This window comes from Procambarus clarkii, chromosome 56 (assembly GCF_040958095.1).
Source record: "Procambarus clarkii isolate CNS0578487 chromosome 56, FALCON_Pclarkii_2.0, whole genome shotgun sequence".
In the NCBI taxonomy this organism is placed as follows: domain Eukaryota; kingdom Metazoa; phylum Arthropoda; class Malacostraca; order Decapoda; family Cambaridae; genus Procambarus; species Procambarus clarkii.
Window position 1 is genome coordinate 17,361,288 of NC_091205.1, and position 17,898 is coordinate 17,379,185.

General features: G+C 41.0%; 1 protein-coding gene across 1 annotated transcript in view; it reads left to right on the forward strand.

The window, feature by feature from the left end:
* The window catches only part of Scgbeta (sarcoglycan beta), a 23,893-nt gene continuing 5,995 nt past the window's right edge, over positions 1-17,898 (forward strand). The window contains exons 1-6 of the mRNA XM_045762703.2: positions 1-166; positions 5,483-5,607; positions 8,519-8,701; positions 9,555-9,663; positions 14,332-14,421; positions 14,580-14,735. Coding sequence (XP_045618659.1) covers positions 140-166; positions 5,483-5,607; positions 8,519-8,701; positions 9,555-9,663; positions 14,332-14,421; positions 14,580-14,735 — 690 coding nt within the window. The 5' untranslated portion in view covers positions 1-139. The remainder of the gene's footprint in view (positions 167-5,482; positions 5,608-8,518; positions 8,702-9,554; positions 9,664-14,331; positions 14,422-14,579; positions 14,736-17,898) is intronic.

A 17,898-nucleotide genomic window follows, 5' to 3' on the forward strand; every position in this document is an offset into this window, starting at 1 on the left:
TGAGACAAGTGACTGCGACTTGGGCGTAGAGGACCTGGGATAACCCTACACTCTGCAACAAGTTTATCAGTTAACTTGTTACTAAGCAAATAACCACCACTAATTTCAACGTCAAATGAGCTAGGATTTGTGATGTTTTATGCATAGTTATAGTCTTCATTATAATGTAAGTTACATATTGACCTTATTTTTACTTTTAAAATGACACTAAAATTTTAATTTACCTGAATTTACAACTTAACCAAAGCCACTTAACACTAGTGGCCTCTTTGAGGACAGGGAGCCGGTGGCTTGTCGGTATTCCTTTCCCCCCCATTTGTCCTGGTGATTTTTATCAAGTTGGATTTTAAAGTTTAGCCGAGTTTTAGCATGTATGCCTGGGGGCGGGTAGGCGGTTCCGAGGGGTTATAACCCGGTGGGTGGGAAAGCATCTGTTCTCAGTCCACTAGCGTCTAAAATTGTTATTTGCTTAGCTAAACGAACTAGAGGGTTCAATTCCTGAACTGATTATGTGCCTCTGTAATCCTTTACACCACCGCCCATGGGATGGGTATGGGGTGCATAATAAAGAAAGAAATTGAGCCCATCCTCCTAAGGTTTCCCAACATTAAGAAACTGGCTTATTAAAGTGCCCTTATCCCAACTTACCAGAGGACCCAAAACAGGACGGTATGTCAATTTCACGAGCCGCTACCATTTTCTAGTACAGTACGATGATTTTTGGCCTTACGTAAAGTATACGTCAAAACTGTCTTTATCTGTTTAACTGTTTATCTGTCTTTATTCTGATATATAGACCTTTAATGTTACTTTGCATGTATGCAAATGAATTACACAATTGATTGGCTTGTGAGCAAACCTTCACACTCCCTGGGCTAGCCATCAAGTAACTATAAAAAGGCATATATCTTCACTTTCACTTCAGTTATATTTATGCTAAAGTATTAACATGCAGCTTATATGTCTGTCTCTATGATGACAGAAAACTTCGTTTATTACAGTATCTAGAATAAATTAACATTGATCTTCGAAAGGTCGTAGTTCCCATCGATAGGTTCCCATCGTCGGCCAAGAAACCATGTTTAAAATATGAATGTCTTTCGTCTCTAATGAGGTATAATCTCTGTCATGGGTTCACAAAAACTATTAAATCTCTGCTTATTTGATAACATATACAAATATAAGGTTTATTTGTGGATCTCCATTAATTAAGCAATATATCAGAGAGCGTGTAGGGTTCGGTGTTTTATGAGCGAAAAGGACACGAGTAGTTTAACCCTTTAACTGCGCCGCCTCCAAATATGTCATCCTCCCCAGTTCACAGGAAATAAATTCCCTTGAAAAAATTCTTTTGTTTTTTTTTAAAGTGTCAAAAACCTTTCCCTCAGTATTGGTATGTCAAAAAAAATTTGAAATTGTACTTTCTTTGGCTGCTATGGGGTCCGTAAGTTGGCACGTGACGTAATCATTCCCCGTTCGCCCGTGACGTATGCTCCTGGGGCCAGTAGGGCGCCCAGGGCGGGGCGCGTGAGTTGCCGCAAATATATTTTTGCTCATTTTTTGCGCACAGTTCCAAATACATTTTATTTGTTTTTACGTGCTAATCCTATGTATAATGAACACACAAACTACATAATGGCAGTAAAACGTCCGTACTGTCCGAGGACACTGTGTTACATGCATGACACTTGTGTACACATATGTTGCACATATTTACCATGTATCATGCTAATTTATGTATATATACAATCTATTTACAGACTATACACTGTCACACACTATATACATTCACCATCAACACATTCAGAACACTGCGAGTGTGAGCTGCCACACCCAGCCAGCCCTCCCTCTCTCCTCCAACATTGTATTTGCCAATACTGCTCCTCCCACCATACTGTTATTGTTTTTATTACACTATTTACACATGTTATATATACCTATCTACATGTTTTATTTACCAGAACTATGCAAGTAAGCCAATATTGTGTCCAAATAGTACAGTGGCCACCATACACTGCATGAGAAATCACACAGCAGACTACGCTACGATTACGACGTCACCTCCCTCACCAAAATAGCTCCTCTGAACATATTCCTGTTGCTGTTATTACACTATATACACATACACACTGTATATACCCATATACATGTGTGCTCCCCATAGCGAACCACGAAGCTAGTATGGTGAGCAAAACAAGAGTGGTTGTCACTCACAATGAGGCTACCTCAATTCTCTCCCTCCCTCCCTCACCAAAATTCCTCCTTTCACAATACTACACACAACGCTAATTATAACCACAGTCCTGGTCACTAATTCCTGTAAATGAATAATTGACCGCAAGTTTATTTTGAAAAGGAACCTAAGAAGTCGTTTGAAGATTCCTAGATGGACGAAATAATGCTGTGGTGCTGTGGCTAGTGCTGTGAACATCGTGAATAGCATTGAATCACTGATATTTGAACATTGTACCCAGTCATTATCACACTCAGGCTCTTCTATAATACTATTATAGCTAAATAATACAGGTTATATATATATATATATATTTTGACATTATTAGGCGATGCTGTGGTCACATGCTGAACAGCAGTGCTGTGCGCTCATGCTGCGAGCGCCAGCCTTGGATGCTCGCTCACTACTGAGGCTCTCACACCCGGGAATGTGGACCATGATTTTTTTAAAGATGGCGTCTGTTTACAAGAGCCCTGAGGAAGCTGATGTGAACCCCATGTAGCCGCGGAAGTTTTGAATGGAACGTGAAAAATACAAATACCTGGAGGCGTGTAGCGCACCCCAGACCTGGGCCTGCAGGCACGTTGCGCAGTTAAAGGGTTAAGTAGCGAACGCATACCAACGAATAACGTTAGTATCTATATAACAAAATTATAGTCCTGTGCAGTTGATTTAACTTCCAAACACGTTTTTTTTTTAATAAATATTAAATGTTTTGTAGCCATTTATGAAAGATATTATTACAAATATGCATTCTACTTGTTAATATCACCAATTTAATTTGCAACAATTTGAACAAAGAAATGCGACGACTGGATCACTATGTACAGGAGGGTGATATGCCAACAAACACACTCTAAGCGACCATATATCTTGGGTAAGTCGCTCCACAATGTTGTCGCTTGGACTGTCGACTTCATATGTCGTCACCTGCTACAGATTTACTTCTAATTTCATTATGAAATTAGATTATTTCGGAGTAAAAATAGGTTTGATCATGTTCTGCATTCATCACCAACATTATAGTGAGTAAATATACCATATTTCTTCATTACGTACGTAATGCTAGGAGGATTTGGGTAAATTTAGGTGGATTTGGGTAGATTTGGGGAATTCTACGGACCAGTTGCTCCTTGTCTGCAATACATCTGACCTTTTGAAGAAATTGTCCGAATCAACATCCTCCAAATTGTTCAGTATTATAAAGGTTTCAATGAGATCCACCCTGTCATGCCCGGTTTACAGTGTTGTTAGTCCTGTGGCACTCAACCGTTCCTGATACAAGAGATAACTTAGCTCTGGTATGATTTTTGTTGCCCGATGTTGCACCTTCTCCGGAGCAGTTATATCCTTCTGAAGATGAGGTCTCCATGCTTGGATGCATTAATCCAGGTGGGGGCGCACCAGAGACTTATAAAATTGAACGATTACTTGTTTTCCTTGAAGGTGAAGGCACGCTTGATTTTTCCTGGGTTTGGGTTTCTTTCTTTTTACTGCCATTCCCACTTGTTGTACAACTTTTAGTGAATGATGAATTCTGACTCCAAGGTCCTTTTCTTAATCATCTGCTGCAAGGTAATGCTATTAATTTGGGAGTTGTGACGAGGATTGTTAGTCCCACATGCAAGATCTTGCATTTAGCTATATCAAAAATAATTTTCCAGTCTTTTGACCATTTATGGAGTTTATGTAGAGCTCTTTCTAAAGCCTGAATGTCATTTTTACTTCCCACTGTACCATAAATTTTAGTGTCCTCTGCAAATTTGATGTGGTGTGTAATTAATATTACAATGAATTAATATTTTCATCTATATCGTTGATGTACAGTATATGATAAAAAGTGTTGGCCCCAAGATGGACCCCTGTGGTACCCCACTCACCACATTTCTTCAGTTAAATTCATTCCCATTTAGCCCGACCCTTTGTTTTCTTTGTTTTAACCATTGTTTTATCCATTCTAGTATTTTCCCAATTAATCCATGGGCCTGTAGTTTCCTTGCCAATCTTTAAAGTGATACCTTGTCAAATGCTTTTGCAAAATCCATATGAACTACATCTACCGAAAGTCCCTTGTTTGAATAGCCGGTTACCGTTTCCAAAAATGTGATCAGATTTGTAAGACAGGATTAATTTTAAACAAACATAAGCAAGGAGGCATTTAGGGCTCTTATGCTGCCTACGTGAGACCAGTCTTAGAGTATGCAGACAATGTTGTCAATTTTACAAGATTGTTCTCTATGAGATGGTGAATGATTCTCTCTCTCTCTCTCAGGCCTCTCTCCATGAGCTTGTAAATATTCAAACATTTGTGTGGATAATGGGATGTCATCCAATCTTTCTAGTGAGAACATTGATGTAAAGTATTCATTCAAAGTGTTTGTTGCCCTTCTATCATCCAATATAACTTGGTTAGTTTCATCTTTTAGGGGTCCTAGAGTCCTTTGTTGTGGTTTTACTACTTATCGGTATATAAACATAGAACGAATTTGAATCTTCCTTTATGTTTTGGCCAAGTTTTCTTTTGTAGTTCCTTTGGGCTGATCTGATTTCCTGGGTGGCTGAATTTAATGCCAATTTATATATTTCATAATCAGTGATGTTCATTGTGGATTCATACCTTCTCAAGAGGGTCCACTTAGTTAACAAAGCTCTTTTTTACTACTTGTGTCAATCATCTAGCTCCCTCTCTTTTCTTTCTCCTTTTTGTCACATTTTTTAATGAGTTCAGTGATGACCTTGAAATTTTCCCCATGATGCTTCCATGCCATGTTCATCTATCAGCTCTTTCCAGAAGGTGTTTTGCAGTTCCTCTCTCATTCCTTGATAGTCTCCTCAATGGTAATCAGGAAAGTCATCCACCTGGACCTTTACATGAGTTTCTGTAATTGTACTCCATCTTAGACTATTGTGATCACATGACGGGGGTGAGCTTTCCTCCTACCTGAATTCGATCAACAATGCTCTCTTCTGATGTTAACGTAATGCCGTTACCTGGAGTGGGCTCTGTCACTTGTTGTATGAGAAGGAGTCCTGCACCAGGTCAAGAAATTGTTTTCCTTCTGCTTGTGATAGATTTACCCAATATATTGTCTCGTTAAATTCCCCCATTTTTAGAGCTTGGGTTTGTATTGATCACATTAAGCATTTATTCATTTATTTATTTGCATTATCACATTTATTATATACAACTACTGATAACACTCTTCAGTTGTAATAAATATTTATTGGTTATTTCAACTCATTTGATAGAACAAATTAGATCAGAAGATGGGTGACTCCGCTGCCGCTTCACTGCTAGCAGAAAGTACATCACTAGCGACCAGCACCCTAGAGCGGGCGACCCTCACAGCTCGGTCCACCACCCTCACCACCAGGTCAGTCCTCACACCTTCCCTCACTGCTCGGTCCACCACCCTCACCACCAGGTCAGTCCTCACACTTTCCCTCACAGCTCGCTTCACCACCTTCACCACCAGGGCACGTCTCGGAACAACCATTGCCTCTGTTGACCTAGTGTTGATTACGAACATGGGTGTTAGTCGACTGTTGTTGGTGGTAGCCTAGGGAATGATCAAATGCTGCATATTTCTGAAGTATACTCAAATTTCCCACAAACACCACAAGGCATAACAGGAGGAAAATAGCCGGAAGAAACATGCCACAAGGCAAAGAAAATAGAGCCGCAAGGCCACTGCAAAGAGTGGGCTGGAAGGTCCCAGTGTTCAAAACAGTGTTCACGGCCAAAGTCAAAGAGTGGGTTCATGCCCAATCAAATTTACTACAACAGCGCACTCCACTACCCTCACTATCAAGTCAGTCCTCACTCCTTCCCTCACAGTGCACTTCACCGCCTTCGCCGGGAAGGCAGAGGCAGAAACAAATGGGCAGAGTTTTTCATCCTGAGGCCCTGTTCACCTAGCAGTAAATACGTACCTGGGAGTTAGACAGCTGCTATGGGCTGCTTCCTGGGGATGTGTAACAAAAAGGAGGCCTAGTCGAGGAGTGGGCAGCGAGGACGCTAAGCCCCGAAATCATCTCGAAGATAATCACCCTCACTACCAGCTCATTCCTCATCTTCCCTCACACTATACCCACCTGTATGCTCCATACTCATGTACACCACCAGGCCAGTCCTCATCTTCCCTCACACTCAACCCACTTGTACACTCCATACTCATGTATGGAGTACACCAAGTACGGTAGCTAAACTAATTATCACAGAGGTAATTATAAAACATCTATAAGAGGCCAGGTCCCAAATATGCACAGTAGAATAACAACATACTGTAGCGAAAGATATGGAAGGAAATGCAAAATAGAACCAGTGGGGACTAGAGGGGCCATAGGCACAATCAGATAGCACTGTCTGAACATCAGAGGTCCACAGCTGTTCAATACCCTCCTAGCAAGCATTAGAAATATTGACTGAACAAAGGTGGATGTATTCAAGAGGCACTTAGACAAGTTCTTGCAAGAAATACCAGACGAACCAGGCTGTAATGGATATATGGGCCTGCGGGCCGCTCCAAGCAACAGCCTGGAGGACCAAATTATCAGAAATCAAGCATGGCCCCGGGCCGGGCTTGGGGAATAGTCCGGGGCCAGGCTTGGGGAGTAGAAGAACTCCCAGAACCCCATCCAGGTACAATACACACATTCATTTATGTCACAATTATGCCCACACAAATGTTTTCTTTCACAGTAAATATAATATGTATTCCAGATTTTTCATCAATATATAAACACTCTCAATAAATGTATACTACAGGCTTTTGCACCATTATTTAACAGTTAGAAGGTCTGGACAGTGAGATACAGTACTCCGTGAAACACTTAATATGACGAAGGGGCGCGCTACATACTTGGCACCATGTTAACACCATTTTACATTCTGTTACTTCCTTTGTGATACTGAAGCCTGGCCTCAGGCTGGGCTCGGGGAGTAGAACAACTCCCAGAACCCTCTCCAGGTATGCTTCAGGTATACAAGTTTTTATGTGAAATATAGACCTCGACACACTCCTTGTGTGACACATAAAAACAAAGCAACAAAATCATTAGAGGAAGGGGAAGTAAAGGACAAAGGGAAAGGGAACAGGTTCCTGAAAATTGTATATACTGTACTGTATCAACATAGTTGGAGTGAGATAAAAAAAATACTGGAGCTAAAAGATATAATTCAGCTCAAGGTCCCAGATAGTCACACTAACAGTGACAGAACTTGAAGAAAATATTTTAAATGAGGTCGTATTCCTAAGGGATTTCCTGTCACGTCTCAGTTTGGAGACGTGACAGGAAAACTAGGAAGGGGGAAGGAGTGCCAGTGCCAGTGAAAGATCACCTGAAGGTAAAAAGAGTTAATAATCGAAAACCCTCGAGAAGTTGACATAATGGCATTGCAGGTCTGGAATCGGGAAGATAAACTGATAATCATAAATGTCTACAGCCCACCAGCAAGCAACACATGTTCAAAGGAGCAACTAAATGACAAATAAGAGGACAAAAATTACTGAGTATTTGTAACATGTATGGCAACACAGCTTAACTGTGGACACTACCCTACACCTCACAGAGTGAGCTGTGCCTCCCTTTTCTGCTTAGGCATACCTTACCTTGAGGTTACCTTGAGGTGCTTCCGGGGCATAGCGTCCCCGCTGCCCGGTCGTCGACCAGGCCTCCTGGTTGCCGGACTGATCAACCAGGCTGTTGGATGCGGCTGCTCGCAGCCTGACGTACTGAGTCACAACCTGGTTGATCAGGTATCCTTTGGAGGTGCTTATCCAGTTCTCTCTCGAACACTGTGAGGGGTCGGCCAGTTATGCATGTACCAGGCATTGTACATACTTAACAATAAACTTAGTTAACTTATCTTAGTTACTTATGTAGTAAGACTGTTGATGTGTGTTTGTGTAGCCCTTGTCTAGCAACGAGTAAGGAACTGATTATGCGATTCTTTATAATAAAATATTTTTCTCTGAAGTATACAACTTTGTCCTGACTTCTCAGTGATATGAATGTCAATCTGTGTCAAATTCGGCACATCTTACTGCACTGTTATGGTCCAACAGCTGTGCTTTCTCCTGATAATTGCCTGCTCATAGTGAATATTCTCTGAAATTCACTGGGAAAGGTGAAGAGATGTTTACTGGTTGGTTGTAAACCAGAACTGGTCTGGTTTACAAACTAGACCAATTCTCTCCTACATTGACTATATTAATAAACCTTATGCTTTTTATATACTATTCTTAATATTCTATATTTCATATGTACTCTGTGTAACTAAAGCTGTGAGCGAGAAACTACACCCAAGCGTAGTGAGGCTCACCATGGCGAGAGTGGCTTCTTCTGGGGCCTGGTGGTCGTACTTCTGCTGTTGGCATCTGGCAACCTCCTCCTGACTTTCTTCGCTATGGGTGTTCTCAGACTTGGCTATGGCATGGAGAGTATTGAGCTGCTTCCTGAAACTCAGTGAGCATCCAATGGAATACCTTAAACTACTTTTCTCTTTTACTGTAATTATTACAATTCATGTAATTTATTAAATTCATTCAAAGTATTCTATTCATGCATTTTATAAAAATATTATCCTACACTTAAAATATCAATATTTATTTAGTAGAAAACTAGCTCCATTCATGAGTTATATTAGCAGTTTATGGCATGGAGGTAAAGTGTTATGATTATTTGTTTTAAATAAACCAAATATTGCCTTGCCTTGTTCAGTTAGTAATATTGGTCTTGTGAAAATTATCTTCAAAGAGAACATACGAATAAAAATTAAATTTTATGGAAGGCACCTTGACTGTACTGTATCCTGTAGCCTATTGTATTTGTTTGCCTTCATTCTCTGCCTTTTTACCTTTGGCATAAAGTGTAGGTTAACTTTATGCTCTGATGCTAACAACTAAATAGTCTTCTGAGTTTGATGCCTTCTTTTCATAATGACTTTTACATGCTCAGTATAGTACTCTACTCATAATGTAATTAGTTAATTTTAAACCCCCCCCCCCCCCCCGTCCTTTTCTCCATTATATACGCACTATGAGAATCTGAGTTATTTGTACTCTTTTTACTATTGTGTGTATTGTATGTGCCTTTTCAACCCTCTCTTCTGTTATCTTCCCCTTGTGAGTACCTTCTCAACCACCTTCTTTTATCTTTTTCCAGTCTAAGATGGTCCTGTCTTTCCTTTCCAGTTTTTAACTAATTTCCTTTATCTCCTGCTTATTGGTAAATGTTCATGTATTTTCTCATTGACTTGTACTTAGTGGGAAGAAGACTATTACAATGCAGGCATAACTTGTATTATCTCATTCCTCAGTACTACTAAGTTCTATGGCCGTGCAGACTTGGGTAACGTATACAAGAGAGATGGGTTGATTTACAGCTACTCTGATACACCATTCTCTATTCAAGGAGACAACAGCAAGGTTTGTTTTCTAGCATTTTCATTAATTTCTTAAATTAACAATTTATACCGTAACATCAGGAATAGTTCCTTATTTTATAATACTGTACTGAGTTAATATATACACACATGTCATTACCCTATTTGCTATTTTCATAGTGCAGGGAGGCATCATCCAGAAAGAAATGGGAGAACAATATTTGAAATATACTTCATCTATTCATCATATCTTCCACACCATGGAAAAATGCAGAATCAAGTGTCACACACTAGTAGAACACCCACAGCAGCACCCTACAGCTTCATACAATTGGGTGTAAAGTATTTTCCATGAGCAGCATTCCAAATTATCAAATGCCCTGGAATTGAACGTTCCCAGGTCATTACCTCAGTTTACTGAAACTATATTTAAAGTACTCAGGCTTATACTGTGACTTGTGATAGGTAGTTTTTCAATTAAAGCTTAAACTTTGAACAAAAAAGCTTTAAATAATTTTCTGTGGGGAGAAAAAAAACGCTGGTTTTTTATGGGAAAATTCATATCAAGCTACAAATTTCCGAGTTATGACCCATTTCTGGGAACTGAATAAATTCGTAAGTGGAAGTAACACTGTAGCTTAAAATTAATTAACACTTTCTGCGGATCAGGACTCCTCCCGGCGTCCTTTTTCGCCTACCCGCTCCCGCATGGTGGACATAAATTTATGTCCTCTTTTAAAATATTTGTATAAAATTCAATTTTTATCCGATTTACTTTGGGCTTGTTTCAAACTGCGCGCCATGAGGCTCTTTCTCACCACTAGGCTGCATGGTACAATAAGTTCATGAAAGGTGTGGACCACTTCGATCAAATGGTATTATGTCCCAAACGGGTTGCAGGTGGGTGACTTTAGCCGTTTATACTGGTAATGCTTTCCCCATATCATGTATTATATGCATATGTCTGTTTAGGGAATTTTATTCCGATCAATGTACAACAAAAAATAACTGTGTGCAACAAGTATAAACTTGACAAACATAACAAAAGTAAAAACATTTCGTGTGTGTTTGACACTCACTGATATGTTCCAGCGTTGTTTTATATTTGGCGCTATTCTATCTTACGCTTTGTTGATCTTTTTTACCTACGGGCTCATAGAACATTCTATTGCGAACACATTGACACAAAAATGAATGACGTACATAGAATAATAATGTCATGAGAGTGAAATACAGTAAGTATAAACTTTCAAAGTGCCGTGTGTCGTCCCGTCACCGATACCGGGTAACAATTTCACCACTTCCCACACTCTTGCGGGTGGGCCGCATTCATTATTCTATGCTTATATTCATATCACCGTGTTGGGAATTTCATTGCGAGTCCATTGATACCAAAATTAACGCTGTAGGACAAGTGTGGAGGTGATAACAATCCCAAGAGTAAAAACATTTTGTTGCTGTTGGGCGCTCACGGCGAGTCATCTTCGTAGTTATTTATTTGGTGCTGGTATCCCTATATGTTTCGTGACTTTTTTTACTGATGTTCTTCTAGAGAATTTTATTGCGAACACGTTGGTACCAAAATGAAATACGTAGCTCGAGAACTAAGGTCAGGAGAGTAAAAAGAGTATACACATTTTTGTTTTTACGCTTGCGTGGCAAAAACGCCGCGCGCACATACCGCTTTTTTTTTTACCATCGAAGGGGGCCGGAAAGTGTTAACCCTCAAACCGCGCATATCATATATAAATGATATCAGTGACAAAACCGAAATTGCGCACATCATTTATATATGATTTCGTGTCTAGCGCTATAATACTATTTATAGCTATACCTGCCCGAAACGCTTTGCGTAATAGTGGCTTTAGGCATTGTATGTACTAGCTCTATCTATAAAGCCAACAAACTTTGTAAAATCTCTTTATGTATGTACCTTTGCCTAAATAAAAATTATTATTATTATTATTATAATTTAAACGCCCCGCCTGGGATAGGGGCAGCTATAGTACAGCCACGACCGATAGTTGCCAGATGCCACCTAGAAAAAAAATCCAGGCCAACATTCTTGGGTGTTAGAGCGTCAGTATTGAGCAAGCCACCAAGGCTGGCGCACGCAGCACGAGCTCACAGCACCGCTGTTCAGCTTGTGACCACAGCATCGCCTACAAATACCATAATATAAATGATACTGCTATTATTTAGCAGTGATAGTATTACTGAAGCCCCCTGACTGTGATAAAACTGACCAGGATTCTGATAATAGCAGGTTTGTGGTGATATTTAGCGCTGTGCTCCATGGAGGGAGGCGTAAGGCTGTGCGAGGGAGGGTTGTGGCGTCGTCTTCTGACTGTGTGTGGCCACCATTTATTGACTGCACTCACCATACCAGCTTAGTGGTTCGATATGGTGAACACAAATGTAGATACATATATATAACGTGTGTTTAGAGTGTGATAACAGCGAGAGGAGTAGGTTGGGAGCCGCCATTTTGGTGAGGGAAGAGCGTCGTCTGCACGTCTTGGCATGGTGTTTACTGATGGCCACTATGGTCTTTGGGCACCATACCAGCTTATTTGTTCAGGTATGGTGAATAATACAGGTAGATACTTATATATAATATGTGTATACAGTATAGCGTAATAACACCACAAACAATATTGTTGAAGGACAAATATTAGTGCGTCTGGCCTTGAGGGCGGCCGCCGATCAGCTGACTGTGTGAGTAGCTACGTCTTTGTGGCCTTTACTCACCATACAAGCTTAGATGTACAGTTATGATGAACAAAACATGTAAATACGTATATATAACGTCTGTGTATAGTGAATAAATACAGAAAGAGTATTGTAGGAGGTGAATGAGGGTGAGTGAGGTGGTGTTGAGGGAGGGAGTGGCAGTGAGTGGCTCGCTGGTATTTGGCGGTCACTCCTCGTTGCTTTTTGACTCACAAGACGAACTTAGTAGTTCGTTATGGTGTACAAAACATGTAAATACTTATATATAACCTGTGTATATAGTGTAACAACAGCAAAACTATTTGTTTATTGTTTTATGAACATAATAATTGAATCACTAATATGCACACCATAATTTTGAGTGCAGCGATGGTTCACACATTTTATAATATAAATATACCACAATTCACTGTATGGAATAATATTACTGCAAAAAAACTAAGAAAAAATCAATCAGAGACATTGAAATAATTAGGTAATAATATATTTGTGGCAACTGCCGTCTGACAGCTCGGGCGGAGTAGACCTCATCTGGCGAAGGCTCTGCCAACGCCCCTTTTTTGCCACACTTCCCTACCCTATTGCGGCTAAAATATGCCACCTACGATTTTTTTGTTATTTTTTCCGTGATCAGGGAACAAAAATGAACACTTCTATAAGACGAAAGAATTTTTTGGAATTTTTTTTTTTTGTTGCGCCTGTGGGTGTGAATTCCATTTGGGCCCCTAGCGGTTTGAGGTTAATAGCAGATTGAGGTGTAGAGCTTGTTTATGAATTTACAGTGCAATGGAGTTCTTGTTCCTGGGTAGTAAGTGTTATTTCCTAATTGCTTATGCCTAAGAAATATAGAAAAGGGCTATTAGGCCATTATTCCTCCTCAAACTTTGTTTTTGTAACCAGGACAATCCTATTTTGAAATTTACCTAATTCCAATGAGAAAGTGGGGCAAATTTGTGTCTTTACATTTACATGGTCAGAAAAAACATATGAATCGAAATTGGCATATATTTATACTAAAGTTATACAAAAATGACCACAAAAGATTTTGAAGTGAGTATTTTTAAGATTTACAGTTATACGTACTGTAAATCACTTCCACGAATCAGCCCCCAACTGTAGTCACCCGTCATGTTCTTGTTGTACTGCCTCTGGTAGGGATATTCTAAGGTCAGTGTATATTCTTGTAGAAGTACTCGCCTTGTTCCTCTGAGCTTGTATCCCTGTTCTCCTTGAATGATTAAGATGAGCATGAGCTTTGAGGGGCATCCTGCAGTCAATTATGGTGCAAGAGTTCATCACCAATCTCTCAGCTTTCAGCCTTGACATTGCCCAGCAAGTTTTCTCTCCTTCCTAGTCAGCTTGTTGGGAATTCCTAGCTCTCTAGGATCTTGATCAAACCACACGACAGAGGATGGAGAAATGATGACGGTTTGGTCTGTCCTGAACCATTATCAAATCATATGTGTGGTTTGATTCGTATCTCGAGGATCTTCTTTATATGTGGTTCAATAATGACACCAGCTTCAACCATTGCCTCAGACAGCTTAGGGAAGAAGTCTAAGTCAGCTTCAACTGCTGACTCCTTATAACAAATTAAACTGCGACAAATTGTTTCAAACAGCCCCAATTTGATGTGCAGTGGTGGCATCAGTGACTCAAACTTGACATTGTTCTTTCCCACAGAGAACTCTGCTCACTGTGACCTACCCTACCTGTTGCAATGCGACTTGATGTCCTTGCTTTTCTGACGGCAAAGATAGTAGGGGAAACTTGGTCAAACTATATTGGGGACTCGTCAGGACTCCCACCCACCATTTTGAAGTTTCTGATGACCTCTCAGTAATACTCACCATACTTCAAGGCTCCAGCAGCATAAAAGGAAAATTTGTGGGAAATAATAGCTATTTTCTATACAGTAATTTGGAGGCATAAGCAAAAAAATCAACAATTGTTAGTGTGAATTATGGTTGGTTGGCAGGTGTCGCTGAGCTTGAGAACTTCCAACAACCCCCCAGTGCTGAGTGTTGGACCAGACAAGACTGAGATACACAGTGTTGAGAGTTTCCAGGTAAGCCATTAATCTTGTCTTTTGCATGGATTAAATATAGAAATAGTTTGAATTATAATATAAAAAAGAAAAATGACAATAAAAACTAAAAATGTTTCACAAGAGTGTTAAAGGATAAAATACTGACATTTTATTTGTATTACTCTACTTGTTTTAAGGTAATTGACCCACACTCTGGAAGCACTGTTTTCTCAACCAACTACCCTAATTTTGGTTTACCACAACATGTCAAGAACCTTAACGTGAAACGAAGTCGTACTGCCAGGATTACTAGTCCTACCTCTTCAGACTTGAAGATACGCTCAGATTCTACTGTAAGTTTAAATGATATTGGACTAGAAAATGAGTGTTAAGCACATGTATATGTTATACACTAGGTAAACTGTAGTTCACACTGCAATGAGAGAGAATGACGAAGTGTACAGAATGAAAGGAAATGGTTTTATTATAAATCCAAAAATAGATAAATTGCATAAAAATTACACACAAATTATTAATAATTAGTAATTATTATTAATTTGTGTAATTTGTATGCAATTTATCAATTTGTGGATTTATAAAATTGCATTTCCTTTCATTCTTAGCAGCTAAACAAAGTGCCAGGTAAGTATGTCCCACTGTCTCTCCCTGCATCTTTCCCTTGTCCCCTCTCTCCCTTTATCTTCCCTTTGTCCCCTCTCCCCCTTTATCTTCCCTTTGTCCCCTCTCCCCCTTCACCTTCCCCTTGTCCCCCTCTCTCCCTTCATCTTCCCCTTGCCCCCTCTCTCCCTTCACCTTCCCCTTGCCCCCCTCTCCCTTCATCTTCCCCTTGTCCCCTCTCATTTTATCTTCCCCTTGTCCCCTCTCTCCCCTTCATCTTCCCTTAGTCCCCCCCCTCTCTCCCTTCACCTTCCCCTTGCCCCCCTCTCCCTTCATCTTCCCCTTGTTCCCTCTCATTTTATCTTCCCCTTGTTCCCTCTCTCCCCTTCATCTTCCCCTTGCCCCCTCTCTCCCTTCACCTTCCCCTTGTCCCCCTCTCTCCCTTCATCTTCCCCTTGTCCCCTCTCTCCCCTTCATCTTCCCTTAGTCCCCCCCTCTCTCCCTTCATCTTCCCCTTGTCCCCTCTCTCCCTTCATCTTCCCTTAGTCCCCCCTCTCTCCCTTCATCTTCCCCTTATTTCATTTTCTCCCCTCTCTCATTTTATCTTCCCCCTGTCCCCCCTCTCCCTTCATCTTCCCCCTGTCCTCCCTCTCCCTTTATCTTCCCCCTGTCCTCCCTCTCCCTTTATCTTCCCCTTGTCCTCCCTCTCCCTTTATCTTCCCCCTGTCCTCCCTCTCCCTTCATCTTCCCCCTGTCCTCCCTCTCCCTTCATCTTCCCCCTGTCCCCCCTCTCCCTTCATCTTCCCCCTGTCCTTCCTCTCCCTTCATCTTCCCCCTGTCCTCCCTCTCCCTTCATCTTCCCCCTGTGCCCCCTCTCCCTTCATCTTCCCCCCTGTCCTCCCTCTCCCTTCATCTTCCCCCTGTCCTCCCTCTCCCTTCATCTTCCCCCTTCTCCCTTCATCTTCCCCCTGTCCCCCTTCTCCCTTCATCTTCCCCCTGTCCTCCCTCTCCCTTCATCTTCCCCCCTGTCCTCCCTCTCCCTTCATCTTCCCCCTGTCCCCCTTCTCCCTTCATCTTCCCCCTGTCCCCCTTCTCCCTTCATCTTCCCCCTGTCCCCCCTCTCCCTTCATCTTCCCCCTCTCCCTTCATCTTCCCCTAGTCCCCCTTATACCTTCATCTTCCACTTGTCCTTCCTCTCTTCAAATTCCTCTTGTCACCCCTCTCCCTTCATCTTCTGCTTGTCCCCCCTTTACCTTTATCTTCCCCCTGGGCCCCCCCTCTACCTTCATATTCCCCTTGTCTCCCCTCTCTATTAACCTTCCTCCGTCTCCCCATCACTTATCATATTCCACATCTTCCCATCATCTTGCATCTTTGAGATATATACAAGAGTTGTTACATTCTTGTACAGCCACTAGTACGCGTAGCAGTTTCGGGCAAGTCCTTAATCCTATGGTCCCTGGAATACGATCCCCTGCCGCGAAGAATCGTTTTTTCATCCAAGTACACATTTTACTGTTGCGTTAAACAGAGGCTAGCAGTTAAGGAATTGCGCCCAGTAAATCCTCCCCGGCCAGGATACGAACCCATGACATAGCGCTCGCGGAACGCCAGGCGAGTGTCTTACCACTACACCACGGAGATCTTCACAACTCATTATCTTCATCACTGTAACCATCTTCCTTACTATTTCCATCACTGTAAATCAAATTAATTCAGTTCATCGTTTTTGAGTAAATCATGAAAATGCATAGGTAAACAGCCAGCTCATCCTCATAAACAATGGCCAAAGTCCATTTTGTTTATGAATTTAAATGGTTTACACACGCCTCACAACTAATGAAGTTCGAACACTTCTCAAACAAGTACTTCACTAATGACTTTTGTTCGAACCACAATGCTGTAAATGTCCCACCCATGTACTACAAATACACATAATCACCAACAGAACATAAACACCTAACATAACAAATGCCTAAATATGCACAGTATGCTAATACTATATAACAATATTAATTTATATTTAGGAAAATTTCTATTTTGAATGAACAGCTTGATAAATGCATTTTTGGGGTTGACAACTGGATGGAATGGACTTGGTCTGAGGGTGGATGGAAACAGCCATTGTAACTTGTAAATTCTAGAAAATACATCCACTACAAGTATTTCATTTCTAACTTCATAAAAATCGCACAGGGGGGCTTGGGTTTGAGCCCAGCATTTGTCAGTGTGGCAGTGAAGTCGGTGACCCAGACTAGCCTGTGTCTGTCTTGTATCCCGGACCATTCACCCTGCAAAATTGGGTGAGGCTAGCCCCAAGCATCTGGCCTCAAACATTGGACTCTTTCACACATTCTCTCTCGTAGATAAAATAACATGAGGGCCACCAACACACTAGTGGTCTCGAAGGGAACAGGAAGTGGGTGGCTTGTCAAATTTCTCCCTATTTTTCTTATTATTTTATCCAAATGGATTTGAACTAAAGTAATGTCTAGATATTTACGGTTTTGGAGGATAGGCAGCTCCATGTGTTTATTACCCCCATGGATGAAGAAGCATCCCCCATTTTCTGTCCTATATCTTGGCTTGAGCTTGAAGACCAATGGGATCTGCTTTTGCTTCCCTTGCTCTCCACACTTCTTAATTTCTCTTTGGTTTCCACAATTATTTTTTAGTATTTCTTGCTATTTTGATAAAACTGGTCTGTTTATGTAATCTTCTCCATTTATTTTATCATACCTTCAGGAATTTATAAGAAATATTATGTTTCTAAGCTTTTTAGTATATATTTAGACATGTAATGTTCATGTACAGTAAAATTGGGCCAGGAAGCCCTGTTGTATGTACTGTATGGTGTAGCCACCTGGTGGCAGCTGAGGAAGGTTGACAGGGATAGGG